Below are 27,447 nucleotides of genomic sequence, written 5' to 3'. Positions count from 1 at the left end.
TGCCCCAGCTGGGGGGAGCGCAAAGCTCAATACCAGCATGGGCCAGGGAGCTGTGTCCTACACAACTAGACTGAGAAACAACGACTTGAACCGGAGTGGGGGAGGGAGGCTGAAGAAAGGCAGGGGGGAACACATAAAAAACACACACCGCAGCTCGGGCGCTTTTCATTGGCCTCCAGTCACACAAGACATTTGTCTTTCTGCACCTATATTATTTCTCGTAATTTGTGTTTTTTCAAACGGTATGGAAACTGCATTAAATGTTAAAGCTATTTTATTTATCCTCCCACATAGATCAACTGGTTAATTTGCATTTGAAATACTAGCAATAAGCATTTTTGGCTTCTACAACTATAAAAATGTCATAATCACTATAAAGGTTTGTTTCTAGGATTCAGTCTCCATAATAGAAAAGGTATACTAGTATTTGGAAAGTAGAATTAGATTTGTGGTTTTACTATGAGTATTTTTTACAGATTCAAGTTGAGGAATTTACTATTCTGCTTTTGTGGCTAACGCTTTATTACCTCTCTACTTATTGGAATGTGCTTGCTTTTTGTTCTCTGATGATGAGAATTAATATAGATTGCTTTAGTTTTAAAAGTATTTATAGATGTCTGAAGGCCCCTAAGTTAAAAAATCCCTCCCTGTACTTAAGAGTGTTTGCTTCCTAAGGTATTTCAGTTTCACTTTTTTTAAAGGCTGTTTGGTGAATGGTAACTATTGCAGTCCTTTGGGATGGCACTGCATTAATGTGTTCATTTTGTGAGAGTCAGTAATCTTAATCTAAATCAGAGAGTTGGCAAACTTTGGCTCCTGAGGCTGCTTCTTACATTTTTGAAGGGCTATTTAAAACGAAGAGGGAGAATTTATGATAGAAACCATATGTGGTCTGCAAATTTAAAATATTTGCTATCGGGCCCTTTACAGAAAGTTTGTCAAACCTGATCTAAATTAATAAAACTTAAATTCTTGGCACGTGCTTTTTTTCTTTTGGAAATGTTTCTATAAGATTTTATTTAGAATTGACATTTGAAAATCACAGTTTTCATTGTCTTCTACAGAGAAGATGGTGAGCTAGAAGATGGTGAAATAGATGATGCAGGATTCGAAGAAACACAAGAACAGGAAGCAAAAGAGGATGAGAAGCAGAAAAATGAGAAAGCCTACAGAAAATCAAGAAAAAAACACAAGAAAGAAAGAGAAAAGAAAAAATCCAAAAGGAGAAAACGTGAGAAACATAAGGTTAGTTACAATCTACTTTTTATTCTTTGGGGACATTTTTATGATACATAAAATACCAAAAATTAAGAAGTATAAATCCTGCCTATTTCCTTACAAAACATATGGATTAGATCTTTTTATTTATGTGATTAATAAATTTTCTGAACGTGAAGATTGTTTGAATTATGTTTAAGATTTGAAAAAAAATCAAGGCAGCTTTTAATGCAAATTAAATTTTTTTTTTACCGGTTAATGACTTTTTTTTTTTAAGATTTTATTGGGGAAGGGGAACAGGACTTATTGGGGAACAGTGTGTACTTCCAGGTCTTTTTCCAAATCAAGTTGTTGTTCTTTCAATCTTAGTTGTGGAGGGCGCAGCTCAGCTCCAGGCCCAGTTGCTGTTGTTAGTTGCAGGGGGCGCAGCCCACAATCCCTTGCGGGAGTCTAACCGGCAACCTGTGGTTGAGAGCCCACTGGCCCATGTGGGAATCGAACTGGCAGCCTTTGGAGTTAGGAGCACGGAGCTCCAACTGCCTGTGCCACCGGGCCAGCCCCAAACTAAACCTTTTTAATTGATGGAAGCTTGTAAGGTGCCAAAGCTTAAGGAAAGAAAGTTTCACTCTACAGATAATAGATCAGTGCACTGGTGTTGTGCGTTCATTTCTTCATTCATTCACATGTGTCATCCGTGCTTGCTGTGGAAATCTGTTGTTTGCTGGGGGTGATAATGAGGGAAGTGGTCTCTGCTCTTATAGAGATTACATTGAAAAGGGAAGGAGAGAGAGGCAATAAACAAATGCTATCAAAAAACAGTAGAGTGCTAGATGGATAATGTGGATTAAGGTGGAGAAAAAGAGGGGGCTGATGCAGATAGGACTCGGGAAAGTTGGCAGCAGTGGTACAGTAGTTTTTGAAATTCCCTGAATTTCTCCCATAAAAACAGAGCAATTAGGATAGCAAAACCAAAACCTCACTGGCAGCATCCACAAAAAAAATGAAGCAAGTTATCCCCACAAATGTCAAAAATACAAATGGGAAGACCAAACCATAGACAACAACTGCACAGTGAAGCAGAGGAAAGGTAAAGGAAGTTCCAGAAAACAAATTGCAACAGGTGTTCATCTCAAATGGCGGAGTGCCCAGTGAACAGGAAGTCTGTGGGCCAGACAGGACAGCAACGGAAACTTGGGCTTTTCTAGTCCCAGTTCACCCGAGAGGATACACTGACCACATGTAGGGGGATGGTGCTGGAATAGTCTGGGCCTTGTGAACTCCTCATACCCATCAACCCAATTTCTTTCCGAGGACAGCCCCACACTGAGGACATGACTGCTGGAGCAGAATCTGAACTGAGAGGACACACACACTAGGGCCGAGGAGAGAAATGGTCAGATAAATGGCGGAAGGGAGCAGGGATGCTGTGTTTCAGAAGATACACAACCATATTTGTAAATACTTCACACTACCAACAGAAGAAATTACCCTAGAGAAATGAAGCTAAGAAAACTTTCTGGCCCATTTCTCCTTTTATACTTGAGCAACAGGATAGGACCATGATCCATTTAAGTTATTTATATTAAAAAAAGAGAATAATATTCTTCCAGAAAAGAATGTCCACAAAAGATGAAAAATTTAACCTAATATTTCAAAGTGATTTGAAAAAACAATACAAACTATGGTCAAACAGAATAAATAGGATTTGAGGGGAAAGTCATTTGGTCATCTAAGAAAAAAGATCAAGTCCCTTATTAAGAAAAGAAAACCAGACTTGTATAACAAATTTTGATGTCAACATTTTATGCCAGAAGATAATGTGAGCCATAGAGTTTATATCCAGCTGAATACTGACTTTCAAATAGAAACTTCAGAAAAAGTGTCTGTGATAGAACTCAGGAAATATTGTTATCGTGAGCCTTCTTGTAGAATCAAAATGACTTGGTGAGAAAGCAAGAATGATCTACACACACACACACACACACACACACACACACTCTTACTTACTTGTAAAACTAAGACTAAATGATGGGCATATGGTGGGCAGCATGCTATGATTTGGAACATGACAACTGTAAAAAATTGTCAGGAAAAGCAGACGAGTACATGATAAGCAGAATAAGTTATTTATTGCCTAATAGTTATTAACTGAGAATGAAAGAGTATACTTCAAATTATTATCCTGGGCTGAAAGAGGGAAAGTAGAAGAAGAGGGTCCTGCCTAATTTCAGTACTGGTTCTATTAGTAAACAAATAGTATGCACAGAGGGGCCAGGATGCAGGTTAGTGGGAAACGCAATCTGGAGGAAATAATTGAAACAAAAACACCCGTCTTTCTAAATACCAAAAGGTATACCCCCAACAATGCAAAATCCAACTCTAAGCTGGAAGAGAGCTTAGAGAAAGATTTAAAAATGGGCAAAGCTATCCTGGGCAAATGCAGAGTAAGAGAAGGTAGAGATCACAGTGCTGATAGCGGAAAAAATCAAATTTAGGCCAAAAGGCATTGAAGGAAACAAAGGAGGGCATTGTTAGAATGTTAAGGGTTACAGTGCATAGTGAAGATATAAGTTATTAATATTTCATATCCCCCAAAACATCAACTTTCATAAAGCAAGGGCTGAAGGAGCTGCAAGAAGAAATAACAGGAATACTCTAATAACAGGAGACACACCAGAATGCCTCTCTCAACCAAACAGGTTGATGGAAAGGTGGTAAGGATATTAAAAAGATATTACATCTTTAATAATAAACTCTGAATCCTGAGAATACATCTTAATCTCAAGTATACAAGGAATATTCATAAAAATGAACCATATCATAGGCTATAATGAAAACTCCAATTAATTCGATAGAGTAGAAATAGCACAAAGAACAATATTAAACCACACTTCAATAAAACTAGACATTAGTAACAAAGTCAAAAAACAAAAATACCTTTCTGTTTTCGAATTCAAATTCTAAATTGCCTGTGGAACACGAGAGAAACACAGATTAGAACTGCAGAATTTTATGAAAATGATGATAAAACCATGACATATAAGTATAGGATAGAGCTAAAGCAATTATGAGAAAAAAAATTATACAATTACAGTATCAAAGGTAGAAAACAGCAAACCAAGTCGAAAGAAATAAAAAGGAAGGACTTAAGTTACAAGCAGAACCTAATGAATTAGAATGGAAAAACAGTAGTTTTTGTTTTGTTTTGTTTTTTAAGATCAGCAACATGTAGGAATCATTGGGAAAACAAACCAAGAAAAAAAGAAAAGCAAAAATAAAATTGAGGCTAAGAACTTTCAAAACCATCAAGTCCTGGTTCCTTTTTGTAACAGTCCTCCCTTAATTTATCTGTCTTCCCTCATACGTGGATATTTTGAACATTTTCCTTGAAAACCTTAACCAGATCATCTAGTTCATTAGACAAGTTGTCTGCTTTCCATGTTCCTGAACATGACAGTGTTGCTAAATTTTCTGCCACTACATAGCAAGGATCACCCTTCTTCCAGTTTTAATAAGATGTCTCTCACATTCCTTTAAGTTGCCTCAAAATCTAAAGGTTTATTAAGTCATTCGATGCAGTTTAGTCTTTCACTGATGCCCCTTTAAAGTCCCAGTGGCACCTGCTGCCTGGTTCCCAAACCATCCACCTTTAAGTAGAGGTCACCGTCTGTGTCCATAACTACTACTGCAAACACACTACCCCAAACTTAGAAGCTTAAACCTGCAAAAACTCATCTCCCAGTCTCTGTGGGTCAGGACTGCGGGTGTGGCTTAACTGGGTGGTTCTGACTTAGCCTTTCTGGGAGGTTGCAGTCGTCTCCAGGCTTGACTGAGGCGGGATCCTCGTCCAAGTTCACTCTTGTGGCTCCTGGTGGGGCTCAGTTCCTGGCCCGCCATGTGGACCATCTGCAGGCTGCCTCAGTATCCTCATGGTGCCAGCTGGCTTCCTCTCAAGCAAGTGACCTGGCAGAGCAGGCAAGCCTTCATGGTGATAGCCACAGTCTTTTTATAACCTGATCTCAGAGGTGATGTGCCATCACTTCTGAGATTCTGTTTGCTAGAAATAGATTTCTAAGTCTAGCCCCCACTCAAGGGGAGAGGGATGAACCTTCACTTCTTGAGGGCAGGAGGAACAATGAACTTACGGACCAACTTTAAAAACTGCCATCCAAGAATAGATCAGAAAACCTAAAAAGGAAGAACATGTGAGGTGAACCTCGTACTACAGCCCAGTAAAGCCTCGGGTATTCAAGCAGTGTGATGCTGGGGCATGGGAAAGTAGACCAGGGCAGCAGAAAGCTTAGACTGACTGAATGCTGGTGGAAAATAGTATATGATTAAGGGGTACCTCAAACCAGTATGAGAAGATGCACTTTTTAATAAGGAGTGGTGAGAGAATTGGGTAGTAACAATGGACGTAAAAGTGGATTCATTTCCAACATCATGGATAATTCCAGATTGGTCACAAATGTACATGTAAAAACATGAAACAGTACACGTATTAGAATAAAAGACGGGTGAGGTCCCCCACTTGGGACTGGAGACCCTTTCTTAACTGTGATCCAAGTTCTCAGTACAGTGAGGAATTAAGAAACTTCTCTTCATAAAAGTACAAAAGTAAAAGGGACACAACTACAAAAAAGAAAGACTCTGTACTCCCCTCTGGCTCTCACTCGAGGACCTGCAGTGCAAGAGAACTAAAGTTTTAGGGACAAGACGAGGCCCGACTGGCAGTATGAGAAGAGTCCATCTCTACTGAACCCACAGATTCTTCCTGCTGGTTCAAAGTGTACACATATCTCCTTGATTTTTGCATTAGAAAGCAAGTAATGCAACTTAATGAAGAGGATGCAGTGTAGCATCCACTTCGTTGTCAGAAAATTGGTAACTTCTGTTAGAAACATTACAGGACATTGTACCCAGGCCTCTCTCTTATTGACTGCCCTGGAGGGGTCTAGGCTAGAAGGTTCCATGAGCTCAGGTAGGAAAGCTCAGATCAATACCTCTTCCTCCTGGGACTCTGTAGCTACTGCTCAGACCACTTTAGGTTAACTTTATTAAACTTTCTCCTTGTAAGATTTGTTCATTTATTTGTCTATAAACTTCAACAAGCCTGAAATAATCAGGTAATACATAAGAATGTATTGACCAATGCTATGATTAAAGAAGAAGAAAAATACATAACTCTGTCTACAAAGAGCTTTGATTTTATTTGGTGAGATTAGGGACATTGATCATTAATTATGAAACAATTATCAAATGAAATAGTATGTAATAAAGTGCTAACTATAAAGTTAGATATTTTGCAATGTGCTAATTGTACGGTTCAAATAACAAAATACAGTGAGAAAAGTGAGAGAGTGGTAAGGATTAGAATTGATGTGAAAAATGGGATTTGCAAGAAAGAGAGAAGGAAATGTTTTCAGTGATGGGAGATGCCATGTGATTCATACATGGAAGACCTCGGAACAGGCAAGGTCTAGGCGTGCTCTCTGTACAGGAGCTGGGACTATGGGCGGTCTTGAAAGTAGTGGCGTAGCTTAGCATTGCTGCGCCAGTGTGAGGAAAACTTCAGGTGAGAAAGCCTGGCTCGCGTGGTTGGCATTTCAGGGAGGTCAACCAGCAGGAGCAGTGGGGTGCTGGGTAGACGGGGCATTTGAGATGAGAGGCAGACGGTCCAGGAGACAGCCGTGGAAGTCCACTCGTGTACTCTTTGTTCAAATTACCAAGCCAACATGAAGTTAATCATTTAAAAATTCAATTACGACAGAAGTAAAAAGAGAAGGGCCTGTATATCACCCCCAGAGACAACAGTCGGTGTATAGTCTTTGAGATGTTATTCTTAGGCTGGTGCTGGCATATAATATAATATTGATACTGTATTTGCTCTGTTTCAAACAGACTATACTGGAATTTGTTTGACAGTTTGCAGGACGAGCAGCTGATCCGAGTTTGTGGTAGTAAGAATGGTGAGAAATAAAGAAATCTAAGAAATCCCATAGAAGGAATTAATGAAGCTTAGAGAGGACTGGAAGGAAGGAATCAGTGGTGTCACCCACATTTTCAGCCAAGGAGTGTGATACTGTTACTCATAGATCAAAGCCAGACAGTTAGAAGAAAGGGTATGGATTTTAATTTAGAGATAATGAGTTTGAGGCACAGATGCACTATCCCTAGGGAATCCTGCTGAATGACTTGGAAATACAGGGAGGAGAGTTTCTGTTGGGACATGTTGTTGGGAGTAGTTTTGAAAGGTTCGTGAAAGCGGAAGCCTTCACAGAGTGATCTCCTAGGGGCACAGTGAGGAGAGCAGGGCCCTTGGGCGCTTAGGGCAAAGCAGCTTACAATGAGGTGGGAAAGACTCAGAAGTGGGAGAAGCCTTCTCCCCCGTCACCATCTCGAGGAATCTCAGCATGTCTCTGAAAAGTACTGGATGAGCGTCTGCTTAGTGATGGAGGAAATCAGAAAAAAATTTCACGCGTCTTTGAATATAGTCTAAAAACAGTCTTTTTTCCCCAAGGTAAAAGCTATGTACTCCAAGAAAATTAGACACTTCAGAAACATAAAAAAGAAAATGACACCCACCAAATTAAACCTACTAGACCACTGTTAACATTTTGGTATATTCCTTTCAAGTCTTTTTTTTCTGTGATTTTTTTTCTTAATATTGGAGACATACTGTTTATATTTTGTATTTTCACCTAATATTACAGATAAACATGTTACTGACAAATCTTCCAGCGTGTCATTTTAATTGATTGCTGTGTACTGGTCTGTAGTAAATCCTCTTCCTATTGGACATGGAGTTCGTTGGTGGAAGGCTTGAAGGGCAGGTAGGAATTAGCTAGTTGGCCAAAGAGACACAGAGACTACAAAAGCAAAAAAGGGGGAAAGGATGGCATGTTTGGAGCAGTCACTGAAGTCCTAAATTCTGGCACTATTTGAATATGTAAGGAGATCACTAAGTGGCTCCCTATTTATTAGTTCTTAAATTATATGTCTTTTGCCCTCTTCACTCACCGTGAGGTGGTGTTATATTGTTTGTTATTAAAGAGTTCTGTAGAAAACATAATTTAGACTTGAACTTTAGTACTTACGCTAGCACATTGAAGGAAATAATCCACCAGTGTATTTATAAGTAAAATAACAAAAATTAAAGTAACATTTTCAAACACTAAATAGATACCAAACAATACCAAAAAAGGAAGGGGAAAAAAAGGAACCAAAAATTCTGAAATAAAAACGTGTACCATCCTTTTCACTTAAGATTTGAATAATTTTTAATTACCCTCTGCAATTTCCAGCCATTGTAATGTAGACCAATTGCTAGTTTCAGGTCAGTGGTTACTCTGCCTCTTACGCCTACCTGTGAGCCACACGGATTTTTCTAATGGCCCTCTGGAAGGCTCCTGAAGTCCTCGCCTCTCTTGTGGAGTGGCCTGGCTAACCTCCCTTCATCAGAACCTCTCCTCTGGTGCTTCTTCCTGGAGCAGTGTCTTCGTTTGAGCTCCTTTAGCAGGTCGTGTTCCTCAAGTGACAGGTTCTTCTCTGGGCAGGAGCAGACTTGTAGTGACTGAGCATGCTTGGCTTTTGAATGGACAATATTTATTTCAAATCCCAGCCAACAAAGATTAGTCAGTTAAGCTGGAAACCTTTCATAGCATCATTAGAAAAACGTCTCTTCGTATCACCTGTCAAACAACAGAAACAGTAATAGCACCACAAAACTAAATGCAGAACGTTGAAGAGCAAAGTGGAGGAAAACAGTGTGTCTTCCTTAAAGGAGCATTTAAGAATGGAGTAAAGGTAAAAAACATCCTTCTGCTTTAGAAGTATCAGAGTTTAATGTAGTTCCGCCAGTTTTCACTGAGTTTGTTATAGGGCTGGAAACTGGTGCTGCAAGGACCATAAAATACAGAGCCACCTCTTCACTGAACAGAGCTCTCCGCATGCTTTAAAGGGAGCGCTCAGCCTGGAGGGTAGTTAATTTGACTAAATGGAGGAGATTTGGTGACTTCCTTTTTAAAAAATTGCACTCATACTTGGAAAAGCTTATTCTTGATATTTGTCACTCATGTCAGTTACTTGTGGTTTGTGTTTCAGTCAGTTTTGTGGGTTGGATTTATCTTATATTTATAATTTGGAATGTTTTGGTGTCTTTCAGCTTTAGGGTACTTATGCAATAGAATAAGAACTCCAAAGCCATTTTAGGTAGAAATAAATTAATTCATACTCTACTTATGTTCTAGGACCCTTCTTGGTGATGAGAAAGCAATTTTATTGTCTTTAAGATTAATGTAAACCTAAGATCACTTTAGTGCAGTATTTCCTGTTTGAAGTCCTTGGGCCACAGGGATGATGAGGAAAATGCTGCCAGGAAGTCCTTGAAAAGAGGGGAAGACTTTTCCTCAGAAAATTATTGAGAAGTTCGATGGTGACCTTTGCAGCAAGAAGTTTTCAATTAACACTTGAGAACCTACTAGATAATATAATGTGTTGGTTGGCACCTCTGGCTGAAGCGAGCTTATCTAGTTACAAGTTAGACCTTCTTCCTTTTGCAAATGTAACCTATTTATTTGCTTTTCCTTTTAGCATAATTCTCCATCCAGTGATGACAGTTCAGACTACAGTCTTGACTCAGATGTTGAACATACAGAAAGTTTCCACAAGAAAAGAACTGGTTTCTACAGGGATTATGACATTCCATTTCCTCAGGTATCACCTTTTATTGTGATAAAATATATATAACATCAAATTTACCATTTTAACCATTTTTAAATGTACAATTTACTGGCATGAAGCACATTCATGGTGTTGTGCAGCCATCCCCACCATCTGTCTCCAGAACTTTGTCTCCCTCCCAAACAGACGCTGTGTCCCCATTAGGCAGCAGCACCCCAGCCCCCTCCAGCCCCTGGCGACCACCGTTCTTTTCTGTCTCCATGAGTCTGCCCACCCAAGGGGCCTCATGTAGGTGGACTCATGCAGTATCTGGTTTTTATACTTAAGTATCCTCAGGGTCCATCCATGCTGTAGCGTGTGGCAGAATTTCCTTCCTTTTAAGCTGACTGACAGTCCCCTGCGTGTGTAGACCACCTCACTGTGTCTGCCAGCCCTTTCTGTGTTTCTCTTCTGCCGCCATTATAGTTGAGTTTGCTCAGTGAGCGGCCATCAAATAAGTAGGTTTTAATAAAATGTCTTCTTTAAAATTTGAAAGGAATCATCCTCTAGTTAACAATTTTATCCAGTTAGGTGCATATTAGAATATATGTGTGTATAATCCGCAGTGTGCCTCATGGTTTTGGAGTGAATGGTGCTGCCATTTCATTTCTCAGAACATTTTAACAACTATTCATTGGAATTATTTTTACCACTAATGGCAAAATTTCAAATAGTCCTGTTCAGCAAATGCTGACGTGGTGCTTAAATGTCATCATTTGCAGTTGGATTTTTGTTTGTTTGTTTGTTTGTTTAGAAATAGTCAAAAATCATTTGGAGACTCTTCCAGTGAATGAGAAAAATGCTCAGGATGGGCATTGTTATTTCAGATAGTGTCAAGTAAGAGATTTTTAAAATTTGAAAATATCAGGCAGTCAGATTTTTGAGCTCTTGATTCATACACTGTCACTAAAAGTAACTGCAGCAGAAGAGGAGGTACAGAATATTTAAAACAGTGGCAGAAGTATCGCAATAAATGCATAGCCTTGTCTGGGGGCCACTCTGCATGGCAGTCAGTCCCTACACACAGACAAGAGCACATTTGTTTTAAGTGACTCATGTTTTTTTAAACACTAGAGTTATTTATTATTTATTAACAATAACTCTAGTGTTTAAAATAATTACATTGTGTCTGTGGGGATGACCTCTGTATATCCCCACAGACACAATGTAATTGTTTTTGTTTCAAAAATCAGTTAAATTTAAAAATGTTTCATTTCCAGTGCTCTCCCTCCGTTTCTTCATGTAGAGCTGAGTTTCAATCTGTTATCATTTTCTTGTAACCTGCGGGACTTTTAGTCTTTTATTAACATTTCTTGCAGTGCAGGCTTGCTGTCCATAAAGTCTCTCAGCTGTTATTTGTTGGGAAATTGTTTCTTTCACTCCTATTTTTAATAATTATTTTAAGGACTTACAGAAACATTGCCACAAGGGCCCCTGTGTGTCTTTCAGCCAGACCGGTGGTTAATGCTTAACCACTTGTGGTTTGCTCTAACCTCTATCTCACCCCTCCTCTCCTCTTCCCAGGGTCTGATTTGCCTTTAAACCCACCTATTAGGTTCTTTATTTCAACATTTGTATTTTCACATCTAGAAATTATTTGATTCCTTTTTAGACCTTCAAAGTAAGTTTTATAGTTTTCAGTTCTCTGCTGCAAGTTTCATGTCTTTTACTTGAAAAGAGCAAGCACAGATATTTTAAAATCTGTGTCAAATAAATCCAGTGTCTGGAGTCCATATTTCTATTAGCTGTTTTTGTGGTTCTCTTTCATGGGACTTGTCTCATCTGCCTGGATGTTTGTTTTTGTACTGTGTGCTGAGCAATGTTTTTGCAAAATGTAGTGCATTTTATGGCAATAATTTGAGGCCTCGGGGGATGTTCATTTCCTCCAGAGAGGATTTTCACCTGCTCCTGCCGGGTTCCTGGTTCCCTTCCCAGATTTCATTCCAGCGTCAGGACTTGAGACCTTTCTGGGCCAGCGATGACTTGAGGTTGGCCGGCAGCCTCCGCGTCACATTTTGAGATTCCCCTCAAATTGGCAGGTGGGGGTTGCTAAGGTGTCCACTTTTTCCAGACTCTGGACTCTCCGTGTCCTCCTGAGATTCCAGGGATAATGGGAAGTGTTCTCGACCTCAGCTGATGCCGCTCACTCGGGACTGTGACCGGCTCCTTGGATGACGGTCCAGTGACCTTCACTCATTGTTAGCTCTCCAATGGCTACTGTGGCCTCGGAAAAAACACCTTGTCTATCTTTATCTTCTGTACTGTTTTTTAGGAGGAGGATGCTCTGATGGGAGAATGGAGCCTGCCGTTAGGCAGAGAGAAAGTCCGTGCCATTTCCCCCACGTGTTTAGAGTTGACTCACTGCGATTAGAAAATGCCCTAAGTACACCCTAAAACCCCATTTCTTAAATAACAGGGATCTGCTATATAACTTGTACAAAATCACAGGCCCACAACTGAATGTAGCGGTAACATCCAGCTAGTAAATGAGAGGACCTGCTATGGCTTCCCTTTGCGCCTCCTGCTCCTAGTCCCAGGGGCCGCGTTTGCAGAGATTGCGCGGCCAGCAGTGGAGGTGGGCTGATAACCAGACAGCACAGCGGTCAGAGGAGTCAGTCTTTTCTCTTATAACCTTCCCGGGGCTGTTATCTCCTTGCGGGACTCTGCTGGTGCATGCGTTTTGTTCCTTCTGAGTGAGGAGTACGCGGGGCCAAGGGAGACAGTCCAGTGCCCAAGCCGCTCTGTGACCTGCTCCATTCAGGGCTTCCCGAGGCTCACACCGTGGCGAGCACTCCGGGCCACACCAGCCCTCAGCAAGTGACACGAGCCTTCCTGTGCACAAGCGGCCCTGGCTGGTGTCCGCCTCATTTGAGGGCTTTTAGGAATATTTCAGTTGGGAAAACTAGGGAGGAGATCAATTGAAAGGGATACATCTATGTTTTTTTAATTAAAGTTTATTGAGGTGACAATGGTTAGTAAAGTTACATAGATTTCAAGTGTACAATTCTATATTACATAATCTGTAAATCCCATTGTGTGTTCACCACCCAGAGTCAGTTCTCCTTCCATCACCATATATTTCATCCCCCTTATCCTCATCTCCCACCCCCCTCCACCCTTACCCTCTGGTAACCACTAAACTATTGTCTGTGTCTATGAGTTTTTGTTTCTCATTTGTTTGTCTTGTTCTTTTGTTGCTTTTGGTTTATATACCACACATCAGTGAAATCATATGGTTCTCTGCTTTTTCTGTCTGACTTATTTCACTTAGCATTACACTCTCAAGATCCATCCATGTTGTCACAAATGTTCCTACATCATCTTTTCTTACCGCCGAATAGTATTCCATTGTGTACATATACCACAACTTCTTTATCCATTCATCTATCAAAGGACATTTTGGTTGTTTCCATGTCTTGGCCACTGTAAACAAAGCTGCAATGAACATTGGAGCACCCGTGACTTTATGGATAAATGTTTGCAGATTTTTTGAGTAGCTACCCAGGAGAGGGATTGCTGGGTCATATGGTAATTCTATTCGTAATTTTTTGAGGAACCTCCACACTATCTTCCATAGCCACAAACAGTGTATGAGGGTTTGTTTTTTCCCACAGCCTCTTCAACACTTGTTACTATTTGTCTTGTTGATGATAGCCGTTCTAACTGGGGTGAGGTGATATCTCATTGTGGTTTTTATTTGCATTTCTCTGATGATTAGTGATGTTGAGCATTTTTTCATGTGTCTATTTGCCATTTGTATGTCCTCTTTGGAGAAATGTCTCTTAGGTCCTCTGCCCATTTTTCAATTGGATTGTTTGTCTTTTTGTTGTTGAGTTGCATGAGTTCCTTGTATATTCTGGATACTAGCCCCTTATCAGAGACACTGTTTGCAAAAATCTTCTCCCATTCAGTTGGTTGCCTTTTTATTTTGTCAATGGTTTCTTTTGCTGTGCAGAAGCTTTTAAATTTGATATAGTCCCATTCATTTATTTTAGCTTTTACTTCTCTTGTCTTTGGAGTCAAGTTCATAAAATGCTCTTTGAACCCAAGGTCCATAAGTTTAGTACCTATGTTTTCTTCTATGCAGTTTATCGTATCAGGTCTTATGCTTAAGTCTTTGATCCATTTTGAATTAATTTTGGTACATGGTGACAGCTAGCAGTCCAGTTTCATTCTTTTCCATGTGGCTGTCCAATTCTCCAGCACCATTTATTGAAGAGGCTTTCTTTTCACCATTGTATGTTTTTTGCTTCTTTTCAAAAATTATCTGTCCATATTTATGTGGTTTTATTTCTGAGTTCTCAGTTCTATTCCATTGGTCTATGTGTCTGTTTTTCTGCCAATGCCATGCTGTTTTGATTATGGTAACCCTGTAGTACAAGCTAAAGTCAGGGGGTGTGATACCTCCAGTATTGTTATTTTTTCTTAAGATTGCTTTGGCTATTCGGGGTCTTCTGTGGTTCCAAACAAATATGATGATTTTTTGTTCTATTTCTTTAAAAAATGCCTTTTGGATTTTGATGGGGATTACGTGAAATCTGTATATTGCTTTGAGTAATATGGCCATTTTAACTGTGTTGATTCTTCCAATCCATGAGCACGGAATGTCTTTCCATTTCTTTGTGTCTTCTTCAATTTCTTTTAAAAATGTCTTATAGTTTTCAGCATATAGGTCTTTCACATCCTTGGTTAAGTTTATTCCTAGGTATTTTATTCTTTTTGCTGCAATTGCAAAAGGAATTGTTTTTTGTATTTCTTTTTCTGAGATTTCATTGTTAGTATATAGGAATGCAATGGACTTTTCTACGTTGATTTTGTAGCCAGCAATTTTGCTGTATTCGTTGATTGTTTCTAGTAGCTTTTTGGTGGAGTCTTTAGGGTTTTCTATATATAGCATCATGTCATATGCAAAGAGTGACAATTTAACTTCTTCCTTCCCAATTTGGATGCCTTTTATTTCTCTCTCTTGACTGATTGCTCTGGCGAGGACTTCCAACACTATGTTGAAAAGCAGAGGTGATAGGGGACAGCCCTGTCGTGTTCCTGAACGTAGAGCAAAGGGCTTCAGTTTTTCACCATTAATTATGAGATTAGCTGAGGGCTTGTCATATATGGCCTTTGTTATGTTGAGGTATTTTCCTTCCATACCTATTTTATTAAGTGTGTTAATCATAAATGGATGTTGTATCTTGTCAAATGCTTTTTCTGCATCAATTGATATAATCATATGATTTTTGTCCTTTATTTTGTTTATGTGATGTATCACATTGATGGATATGCGGGTGTTGAACCATCCTTGTGCCCCGGGGATGAACCCCACTTGGTCGTGATGAGTAATCTTTTTAATGCATTGTTGCATTCGATTTGCTAGAATTTTGTTCAGGATTTTTGCATCTGTATTCATCAGAGATATTGGTCTGTAGTTCTCTTTTTGTGTTGTCTGTACCAGGTTTTGGTATCGGTAATGTTGGCCTCATAAAATGAGTTAGGGAGTACTATCTCTTCTTCAATTTTTCGGAAGAGTTTGAGCAGGGCAGGTATTAGATCCTCTTTGAATGTTTGGTGGAATTCACTAGTGAAGCCATCTGGTCCCGGACATTAGCTTTGGGGAAGATTTTGGATGACTGATCCAATTTTGTTACTGGTGATCGGTCTGTTTAGATTTTCCAGTTCTTCATAGTTCAGCCTAGGAAGGCTATATGTTTCTAAGAACTTGTCTATTTCTTCTAGGTTATTGAATTTGGTGACATATAGTCCTTCATAGTATTCTTGGCTGATCCTTTGTATTTCTGTGGCATCCGTGATAACTTCCCCTTTTTCATTTCGGATTTTGTTTATTAGTGTCTTCTCTCTTTTTATCTTAGTGAGTCTAGCCAAGGGTTTGTCAATTTTGTTAATCTTTTCTAAGAACCAGCTCTTTGTTACATTAATTTGTTCTATTGTCTTTTGTTCCCTATTTCATTTAGTTCTGCTCTGATTTTTATTATTTCCTTTCTACTGCTGACCTTGGGTTTCATTTGTTTTTCTTTTTCTAGTTCTTTAAGGTATAATGCGAGGTTATTTTGGGGGGGGGTTTTCTTATTTCTTGAGATAGGCCTGTAAGGATATAAATTTCCCTCTTAAAATTGCTTTCGCTACATCCCAAAAATTTTGGTAGGATGTATTTTCATTGTCATTTGTTTCTATGTATCTTTTGATCTCTCCTCTAATTTCTTCTTTGACCCCGTTCTTCTTTAAATATATGTTGTTTAATCTCCATGTATTTGTGGTTTTTCCTGCTTTCTTTTTGCAGTTGATACCCAATTTCAAAGCCTTGTGATCAGAGCATATGCTTGGTATGAGCTCAGTCTTCTTAAAATTGTTGAGGTTAGTTTTATGTCCCAGTATATGGTCTATCCTTGAGAATGTTCCATGTACACTAGAAAAAAATGTATAGTCTGATGTTTAGGATGAAGTGCTCTGTAAGTATCAGTTATGTCCATATCATCTAATGTTTCATATAGGGCTGCTATTTCATTGTTTATTTTCTTTTTGGATGATCTATCCATCGCTGTCAATGATGTGTTTAGGTCCCCCAGTATAACAGTGTTAGGCCAGTTTCTCCCTTTAGTTCTGTTAGTAGTTGCTTGGTATATTTAGGTGCTCCCTGATTGGGGGCATAAATATTGATGACTGTTACGTCTTCTTGTTGTATAGTCCCCTTTACCATTATGAAATGTCCATCTTTGTCTCTTGTTACCTTTTTCACCCTGAAGTCTGTTTCACCTGATATCAGTATATCTACATCTGATATTCTCTGGATATCATTTGCTTGGAGTGTCAATTTCCACACTTTCACTGAGTCTATGCTTGTCCTTGTAGCTGAGATGCATCTCTTGGAGACAGCATACGGTTGGGTTTAGTTTTGTGATCCAATCTGCTACTCTGTGCTTTTTATTGGTGAGTTCAGTCCATTTACATTTAGGGTGATTATTGATATGTGAGGATTTCCTGTCATTCTATCTTTAGTTTTCTGGTAATACTGTGTCTCCATTGTTTCTTTGCCTTTTTGTTGTTGTCTATTATTTCTGTGTGGTAGTATTCTATGATGTTTCCCTCTGTTTCTTCTTTTATTATAGTATATATTTCAGTTCTGGATTTTTTTTGAGTGGTTCCCCTTAAGTTCATGTAAAAGAAAGTTTGATATTTAGAGTAGTCCATTTTCTTTAGCACTCCTACTTTTTCCATTCCCATATTCCAATTCAGGCCTTTACTCTCCACCTTTTTATGTTTTAGTTGCCACAAATTGTCCCTGTTGATGGTGGTTAAATAGCCTCCTTTAGTATTTCTTGTAGTGCAGGTCGTGTGTTAGAAAATTCCCTCAGCTTCTGTATGTCTGGAAAAGTCTTTATTCCTCCTTCATACCTAAAGGATATCTTTGCTGGGTATATTATTCTTGGCTCATAATTTTTCTCTTTCAATAGTTTGAATATTTGGTTCCACTCCCTCCTGGCTTGTAGAGTTTCTGCTGACAAATCTGATGAGAATCTAATGGGCTTCCCTTTGTAGGTTACCGTCTTCTTTTCCCTGGCTGCCTTGAGGATTCTTTCTTTGTTGTTGATTTTTGACAGCTTCAATACAGTGTGCCTTGGAGAAGGCCTGTTGGGCTTGAGGTAATTAGGTGTTCTATGTGCTTCTTGGATTCAAGGATCCAGTTCTTTACAGAAGTTTGGGAAGTTCTCATCGACTATTTGTTGTATATACTCTCTGTTCTGTTCTCTCTTTCTTCTCCTTCTGGTATGCCCATTATTCTTATATTGCTCTTTCTGATGGAGTCGGGAAGTTCTTGTAGAGTTCTTTCATTTCTTTTAAGTCTCAAGTCTCTTTCTTCTCCCATCCATGTCATTTCCTGGTTTCTATCGTTGATGTCACTGATTCTTTCCTCCATCTGGTCAACTCTACTACCTAATCTGGGCTTTTCATTCTTCATTTCTTCTATTGAGTTCTTAATCTCCAGAAATTCAATATGGTTCTTTTTAAAAATTTCAATCTCTTTGGTGTAATGTTCATGTTGTTCTTTGATTGTGTTTCTGAGTTCATTAAACTGCCTTTCTGTGTTTTCTTGCATCTCGTTGAGTTTTTTGAGAACTGCAATCTTGAATTCTCTGTCATGTAAGTCACATATTTCCATATCTTTAAGTTCCTTTTCTGGAGACTTTTTACTTTCTTTCTGAGCTGTCTTGTTGCCTTGGTTATTCATGGCAATTACTGATTTATTATTTCTCTTTATAGACATCTACAGGAGTGGCTTCTGCAACAGGTTGATAGGAAGAGGTCTTTCTTTTGTTTTCCAGTACTTGTTGGTAGAATGTTTTATTTTCTCTTCAGCTGCAGCCTTTTTTTTCCTCTCTCACACGGTAGTGCTATGTTTTCTCTGCACTATTCCAGCTTCTCACACAATGGGGGGATTCCCTGGGAGACGGGCTTCTCCTCTGTTAATAGTTCACCTGGGAGAAGGAATTCACATATTATGGTATGGATTTTTAAGTGTCCTGTGTGTACAAGTGTTGAGACATGGTACATGGAAAACGAAAAGTGAATAAAACATAGTGACCAGCAAGGATCAATGAGCACTATGGGATTAGATAATATCAGAGTAGCATTTAGTTTTAAATAGAGTCCTAGATAGGTACTGACCAAGACGCAGAAGTGATAACCATCTTTCCCCTTCTTTCTCCCGACTCTCTGGGGGAGGAGAGATGTCCTGTGTTACTGTCAATTCCTATCTATAACTGAAAAGTCCTGGTAACGATTGTCTGTTTTCACTTAGCGTGGACATATATCAGGAAGCTACCTGACATCAAGGAAGAGTCAACATAACAAACAGTTTAAAAGCAGGGAATATGGTGAATACAGTACCTACAGTGATGACAACTTCGGTGCCTACAGTGATGACAACTTCGGCGCCTACAGTCAGGGGACAGAGGGAGATTTTGCCAGTCAGCTGAAACAATACAGACAAGCTAAAGAAACTTCCAGTACTGCTTTAGGATCACCGTTTTCTAAAGAGCCAGGGAAGAAACCAAGAATGAAAGGAATTCAGCAAGGTAAGTTTGCAGCTGTCAGTCTGTTTTTGAATATGACAACCTTATTAAAACAGGTAGCTATGGGAGTGAAAACTTAATTTCTTAGCCCTTTCTCTAGATCAGCTTATTCTTGTGTTTCTGAATTTGTTTTTATTTATTTTGCAGACCTTGAGGATAAAAATCCACAAATATTTCAATCTCATGATATCTTAATATTTGAATTAGAAAGATATCCTAATATTTAAAAAGTATAAAACAAGTTTCCTGCTATGTCCTGTCCCCCACCCCTTTGGTATGATAGAAGTCTACTGAGAAAAAGTAACCTACCTTTTTCAGTTGTCTCTGTTCCTCTACGGATTACTTTATATATTTTAGACCTGCGAGGATGGAATTCTGGGGAGCTATTCTATTTTTAGGCTTTAAAATGTGACAGTCATCTCTGTTATGCAAGTGTACTTAGTACTATGGACATCCTTCAAAGTTGGAAATAAAAACATTATCTAAAGAAATTTCTAGAGTCATCACTGACTCATCTGCTATATTGAGGCACATTGTTCCTGGAAAGACCAGGGCAAGTTGCCATAGAAACCATGAGTCACCTAAGGGTCAAATCAACCTTGACAGTTGGCCAGTCAGTGTGTCTGCTTCAAGAAAACTGGAGCAAGATGTGACTAAGGTTAAATAGTGAGCATGCAGCCCATCCTTTAATTGGCATTGAGAAAAGGAATCAAATATAAGTGAATTTGGTCAATTTCTCCCTTTAGTTCTGTTAGTAGTTGCTTGGTATATTTAGGTGCTCCCTGATTGGGGGCATAAATATTGATGACTGTTACGTCTTCTTGTTGTATAGTCCCCTTTACCATTATGAAATGTCCATCTTTGTCTCTTGTTACCTTTTTCACCCTGAAGTCTGTTTCACCTGATATCAGTATATCTACATCTGATATTCTCTGGATATCATTTGCTTGGAGTGTCAATTTCCACACTTTCACTGAGTCTATGCTTGTCCTTGTAGCTGAGATGCATCTCTTGGAGACAGCATACGGTTGGGTTTAGTTTTGTGATCCAATCTGCTACTCTGTGCCTTTTTATGGGTGAGTTCAGTCCATATACATTTAGGGTGATTATTGATATGTGAGGATTTCCTGTCATTCTATCTTTAGTTTTCTGGTAATACTGTGTCTCCATTGTTTCTTTGCCTTTTTGTTGTTGTCTATTATTTCTGTGTGGTAGTATTCTATGATGTTTCCCTCTGTTTCTTCTTTTATTATAGTATATATTTCAGTTCTGGATTTTTTTTGAGTGGTTCCCCTTAAGTTCATGTAAAAGAAAGTTTGATATTTAGAGTAGTCCATTTTCTTTAGCACTCCTACTTTTTCCATTCCCATATTCCAATTCAGGCCTTTACTCTCCACCTTTTTATGTTTTGGTTGCCATGAATTGTCCCTGTTGATGGTCGTCAAAAGCCTCCTTTAGTATTTCTTGTAGTGCAGGTCGTGTATTAGAAAATTCCCTCAGCTTCTGTATGTCTGGAAAGGTCTTTATTCCTCCTTCATATCTAAAGGATATCTTTGCTGGATATATTATTCTTGGCTCATAATTTCTCTCTTTCAATAGTTTGAATATTTGGTTCCACTCCCTCCTGGCTTGTAGAGTTTCTGCTGAAAAATCTGATGATAATCTAATGGGCTTTCCTTTGTAGGTTACCGTCTTCTTTTCCCTGGCTGCCTTGAGGATTCTTTCTTTGTTGTTGATTTTTGACAGCTTCAATACAATGTGCCTTGGAGAAGGCCTGTTGGGATTGAGGTAATTAGGTGTTCTATTTGCTTCTTGGATTCAAGGATCCAGTTCTTTCCAGAAGTTTGGGAAGTTCTCATCGACGATTTGTTTGAATGTATTCTCTGTTCCCTTCTCTCTTTCTTCTCCTTCTGATATGCCCATTGTTCTTATATTGCTTTTTCTGATGGAGTCAGAAAGTTCTTGTAGAGTTCTTTCATTTCTTTTAAGTCTCAAGTCTCTTTCTTCTTCCATCCTTGTCATTTCCGGTTTCTATCTTCAATGTCACTGATTCTTTCCTCCATCTGGTCAACTCTACTACCTAAGCTGGCTTTTTCATTCTATTGAGTTCTTAATCTCCAGAAATTCTATTTGTTTTGTTTTTTAATTTCAATCTCTTAGTAAAATGTTCATGTTGTTCTTTGATTGTGTTTCTGAGTTGATTAAACTGCTTTTCTATGTTTTCTTGCATCTCGTTGAGTTTTTTCAGAACCGCAATTTGGAATTCTCTGTAATGTAAGTTACATATTTCCACGTCTTTAAGTTCCTTTTCTGGAGACTTTTTACTTTCTTTCTGAGCTGTCTTGTTGCCTTGGTTATTCATGGCAATTACTGATTTATTATTTCTCTTTATAGACATCTACAGGAGTGGCTTCTGCAACAGGTTGATAGGAAGAGGTCTTTCTTTTGTTTTCCAGTACTTGTTGGTAGAATGTTTTATTTTCTCTTCAGCTGCAGCCTTTTTTTTCCTCTCTCACACGGTAGTGCTATGTTTTCTCTGCACTATTCCAGCTTCTCACACAATGGGGGGATTCCCTGGGAGACGGGCTTCTCCTCTGTTAATAGTTCACCTGGGAGAAGGAATTCACATATTATGGTATGGATTTTTAAGTGTCCTGTGTGTACAAGTGTTGAGACATGGTACATGGAAAACGAAAAGTGAATAAAACATAGTGACCAGCAAGGATCAATGAGCACTATGGGATTAGATAATATCAGAGTAGCATTTAGTTTTAAATAGAGTCCTAGATAGGTACTGACCAAGACGCAGAAGTGATAACCATCTTTCCCCTTCTTTCTCCCGACTCTCTGGGGGAGGAGAGATGTCCTGTGTTACTGTCAATTCCTATATATAACTGAAAAGTCCTGGTAACGATTGTCTGTTTTCACTTAGCGTGGACATATATCAGGAAGCTACCTGACATCAAGGAAGAGTCAACATAACAAACAGTTTAAAAGCAGGGAATATGGTGAATACAGTACCTACAGTGATGACAACTTCGGTGCCTACAGTGATGACAACTTCGGCGCCTACAGTCAGGGGACAGAGGGAGATTTTGCCAGTCAGCTGAAACAATACAGACAAGCTAAAGAAACTTCCAGTACTGCTTTAGGATCACCGTTTTCTAAAGAGCCAGGGAAGAAACCAAGAATGAAAGGAATTCAGCAAGGTAAGTTTGCAGCTGTCAGTCTGTTTTTGAATATGACAACCTTATTAAAACAGGTAGCTATGGGAGTGAAAACTTAATTTCTTAGCCCTTTCTCTAGATCAGCTTATTCTTGTGTTTCTGAATTTGTTTTTATTTATTTTGCAGACCTTGAGGATAAAAATCCACAAATATTTCAATCTCATGATATCTTAATATTTGAATTAGAAAGATATCCTAATATTTAAAAAGTATAAAACAAGTTTCCTGCTATGTCCTGTCCCCCACCCCTTTGGTATGATAGAAGTCTACTGAGAAAAAGTAACCTACCTTTTTCAGTTGTCTCTGTTCCTCTACGGATTACTTTATATATTTTAGACCTGCGAGGATGGAATTCTGGGGAGCTATTCTATTTTTAGGCTTTAAAATGTGACAGTCATCTCTGTTATGCAAGTGTACTTAGTACTATGGACATCCTTCAAAGTTGGAAATAAAAACATTATCTAAAGAAATTTCTAGAGTCATCACTGACTCATCTGCTATATTGAGGCACATTGTTCCTGGAAAGACCAGGGCAAGTTGCCATAGAAACCATGAGTCACCTAAGGGTCAAATCAACCTTGACAGTTGGCCAGTCAGTGTGTCTGCTTCAAGAAAACTGGAGCAAGATGTGACTAAGGTTAAATAGTGAGCATGCAGCCCATCCTTTAATTGGCATTGAGAAAAGGAATCAAATATAAGTGAATTTGGTTATTTCCATGGCTTTGTTTTTTCTTGATTTCCTAGAAACATTCCTTTGAAAAATATGAATCTAGACTTTGCTGAACTAAAGAGAAAGGAATTTATACATCTGCTACTGTAATTATTATATAAGCCTGTTCCTGGAGTCTAGACACAGTGGTGTCAGGGTCATTCCACATGGACTGTAGAGGCCTGGTCATGTCTTCCCAGCTGGGGTTTTTCCTTCCATGCTCTCCCTGTTTGTTCTGTTACAGAACTGAGTACTGCATTTTATTTTTGACATTCGTTTTCCCTCTGGATTATGAAAGTAATATATGGTCAAATGCAGAACACTTTTTCCATGTGTAGAAAAGATAACCCGGCAAAGATCAAAGATAAAACAAAATAATTTGAATCTCTACATCTAGAGGTGATTACCTATTACATTTTCAGTATACATTCTTTGAGAATTTTTCTGACAATTATTATTTTATTTTATTTTTTTATTGGTGAAGGGAAACAGGACTTTTCTTGGGGAACAGTGTGTACTTCCAGGACTTTTTTCCAAGTAAAGTTGTTGTCCTTTCAATCTTAGTTGTGGAGGGTGTCGTTCAGCTTCAAGTTGTTGTACTTTCAGTCTTAGTTCTGGAGGGTGCAGCTCAGCTCCAGGTCCAGTTGCGGTTGCTAGTTGCAGGGGGCACAGCCCACCATCCCTTGCGGGACTCGAGGAATTGAACCAGCAACCTTCCGGTTGAGAGTCCACTGGCCCATGTGGGAATTGAACCGGCAGTCTTTGGAGTTAGTAGCACGGAGCTCCAACCACCTGAGCCACCGGGCCGGCCCCTCTGACAATTATTTTTAACAAGAAAATATACATGCTGTTGTAATTTGGTTTTTCCCCTTTAATTTTGAACTTATACTTATGTTAATGAGTAGCTTTTAATGCCTGCATTCTATTGAATTAAATAGATAAACCATAATTTGTCTCAGAAATTGTTAGGTTAGTTTGATAGTAATTATTTGAGACTTAAGTTGCATGAGTTTTTTAAAATTCTGTGATTAACCCTGCATATTTATACATATCTCAGAAAACATCTCAGCAAACATTTTTCTTAAGAATAAATTCTGAAATGTAGAATTGAGTCAAAAGTCATAGCCACACATTTGAAGATATTTGATTCATACACCAAGTTGATATCCAAAAAAATGTTGTACTGTTTATAGTACCCCTGCCAGTATGCAAAAATGCCAAGCTCTGAATCCCTACCATGCTATTCTTTGAAGTGAAAATTGCTGTGTCATTTTTAAATTTTCATTTCTTTGATTTCTTTTAATGAAGTGAAATATTTTTTTCATATATTTGTTTATTGACTGTTTTGTAGGTTTAAGATCATTAGAAAACTTACTAGTTCAATATGACTTTGGTTAACTGAGAATTCACTTTGTATTGTAACTTCCTACCCTAATATATAATTTTTGTAATTTGGGTATCTTTTGAAATACTTTTAAATACGAAGTTTTTCCAAAGTAAAAGACAAGTATAAATTTTATTTGGAGATGTTTGTGTGTGTATTAACTACTAAAAATTATCAATGGAAACTCAATTTACTACAAAGGAACCATTAATAACCTGTTTTCCCGAAAATAAGACCTAGCCAGACAATCAGCTCTAATGCGTCTTTTGGAACAAAAATTAGTATGAGACCCGGTATTTTTGCTCCAAAAGACGCATTAGAGCTGATTGTCCGGCTAGGTCTTATTTTCGGGGAATCACGGTACCAACAACGTCTTCCTTAGAGATTAATGTAATATTTAATTCTCTTAAAAAGCCTTGTTAATTGCTTATTCTAAGGAAAATTGAAAAGAATCAAACTAGATTTGACTTCTCCAGCGATGTACATCCTGTTTCTTGCCTTCCTTTTGTTCTTAACATCCCTTAAGAAACAAAAGAATAAGAAACAGTGCCCAGGAAGTAAAATGTACAGATTTAATTAATTGTTTTCATTGAATCTGAAGGGGAAAGAAAGAATGTCTGTACATTATAGACTGTTTAAAATAAGCTGTCCGCTACAAACTAATGTATTGACAGGTATGCTATTTTCTATAATATTCGAAGTACGTTTTAACTTTTTTAGGTATCGAACAGAGGGTCAAAAGTTTTAACGTTGGTCGTGGACGAGGTTTGCCGAAGAAAATCAAACGCAGAGACCGTGGGGGACGAGCCAGTAAAGGGCCCAATGTGTTTTCAGGAACGGATGACTTTCAAGAGGTACTGAGAGTTTATACTCAGTGAGGAGAGGGGCTTCTCTATCTTCTGATTTACTACAAAGGAAGCACTGTGATTTGAATGCTACTTTCCTAGCAAATGCAAACTTCCAGTTCAGATCTGATGAGTACAAATGAGTTCCAAAAAAAGAATTGTTGTTTTAATTAGTTATGATACTATTATAGAGATGCAGATTCGGGTGACTTGAAAATAAAATTAGTGTGTTTGAAAGTGCCTCAAAGCAAAAGTGATATGTCTGAAAGCAGAAATGTGGGTTCCATTAGCCCTCTGTTGTGCTTCCTCCCTAGGAGTCACCTTCCCCAGATGCAAATGGCAATAAAATGCTAATAGCCCAAGATGTAGCGGGGCCAAGAAGGGAGGTGGTGGTAAATGAACTTACTTACTAGAGTTGAAAGCACTATAAGAGAAGAAAAGGAAATATAAATGGTTGGGAAGATGAATTTATGAACCATGAATATGATAGATATTGAGTAAATACATTTTGTCTTGAACTTGAACATAGTGACTTTCTGGTTTGGAGCGGTTCAGTTCCTATATTCTGCCACATTTCCAGTGAGGTTTGATTGAATTTACAGAGCAAGGCTGAGATATAAAGCTGCAACTTTGATTGAGAGCAAGGAGATAGCAATATATTGTAACTGGAAAATGGTTGGTTTTCCAATCTCTAGGCTTAAAGATAATAGGCATAGATGTCTTCGTACGTACTCCTTAGAATATTAATTAGGGAGGTGTAAATAGGTGTGACTAAAAAAAGCTCAGATAAGCTTGTGAAACTCTGCACACGCTGCTCTACCCTCAGGTCTCTGAGTTGGCATTAATGTATAAAGGTTCTGAGCAGCTTAGGCACAAAGAAGGCTGCTTTATGTGCCATGAGACAGCAGCTTGGAAAACAAGCTGAGGATTTCTGGGTAGTTATACGCTGCCTGTCCATCTTCCTACACCAGCAGGCCTCTGGAATGTGCTGCTCTCCCTAGACCAAATTAGTGTGGTGCTTTGCTTCTAAGAGAGCCTCCTCCTATATCTGTCACTCTGTACCTGGAAAAATCAGCTTCTGGGAAAGCATGGCGTCGAGTAAGTGACCGCCTGCCTCTGAGCTCGGGTTTGCTAATCAGTAGAAGGAGAGGACATATGGTATTAAATTAGCTCTAATGACCCCTTCAAGCACTAACTTTTTAGATGTTTACAGATGTGGGCTGCAACGAAAACATTCTGTCGTGTAATAGAAAATCAGTGAGTTCTTTCTTTTGCATTCATCAGATTTGGACTATTTTAAAATATGTTATAAGATTAAAATATGTTACTGACTGCCTCAGTTTATTGGCTATCATGAGATATTTCTTCTTGTGATTCTGGAAACAAACAGGACAGTGCCAGAGCCCAAGGCAGCAGCCATGTTCAGGAGGGACTGGGGAAGGCCTGTCCAGGGAAGTAGGCATGCTCAGTGGTTAGCATGTCCACCGCCAGTCCTAGCCTTTTCAGGGATCCCTGCACGTCCAAACTCACTTTCTTGAAAGCTCAAGGATGGTCACAGAACAAGCAATCTGTTGATGGATTCTAAAGACTTACTAATTCTGTTGGCCTTGTGCTCGCTTCGGCAGCACACATTCTAATTCTGTTGGCCATAAAACTCATAACATCTTTTAATCTTTATAGTACCTATTACATTTTCTGTAAATATATATTCTTTTCCTGGTATGTATGGCTATACATTTTAGTATCTGTTTAATATTTCATGTTACATTTAAATGAAATTTTTTTTGCAGTATAATAAACCAGGGAAAAAATGGAAGGTTATGACTCAGGAATTTATCAATCAGCACACGGTGGAACACAAAGGAAAACAAATCTGTAAATACTTTCTGGAAGGGAGATGTATTAAGGTAAATTCATAGGAATATCATAAACACTTTTATTTCCAAAATACTCTTTAATATTTAAGTCTTTTGGGGGGTGATTAGTTCTTTCATTTCTCATATAGTTGTAATAAATCTGGTTCTTCAAAATGTATCTTGCATGGAAATACTGTACACCAGAAATCATTTAATTATATTCTGGGACAACATTATGATTTGTTGAAACCAGAGTTTTTTTTAACAAACACAGTGCTCACTGTGTGGCAAATGGTTACTAATATTAAATGTCTTAGTCTTTATAGCGGCCCTAGGAAGTAGTTATTGTCCCAATTGTAAATGTGGCCACACCAGAGGGTTAAATGAGTCCCCACAGTAGTTCA

General features: G+C 38.6%; 1 protein-coding gene across 2 annotated transcripts in view; it reads left to right on the top strand.

Moving 5' to 3' along the window:
* Positions 1-27,447, top strand: part of ZC3H6 (zinc finger CCCH-type containing 6) — a 63,455-nt gene that overhangs the window by 17,122 nt on the left and 18,886 nt on the right. The window contains exons 2-6 of one of the 2 annotated variants that reach the window (XM_019714518.2): positions 1,065-1,245; positions 9,811-9,933; positions 18,749-19,025; positions 25,063-25,196; positions 26,978-27,094. In XM_019714518.2, coding sequence (XP_019570077.2) covers positions 1,065-1,245; positions 9,811-9,933; positions 18,749-19,025; positions 25,063-25,196; positions 26,978-27,094 — 832 coding nt within the window. Of the gene's footprint in view, positions 1-1,064; positions 1,246-9,810; positions 9,934-18,748; positions 19,026-21,933; positions 22,232-25,062; positions 25,197-26,977; positions 27,095-27,447 lie in introns of those variants that run through there. The other variant, XM_074332491.1, reaches the window with a different exon arrangement.

This window comes from Rhinolophus sinicus, linkage group LG05, assembly GCF_036562045.2.
Source record: "Rhinolophus sinicus isolate RSC01 linkage group LG05, ASM3656204v1, whole genome shotgun sequence".
Lineage (NCBI taxonomy): Eukaryota > Metazoa > Chordata > Mammalia > Chiroptera > Rhinolophidae > Rhinolophus > Rhinolophus sinicus.
Note: the sequence above shows the minus strand (reverse complement) of the source record. Positions and strands in the feature narration are given on the sequence as shown.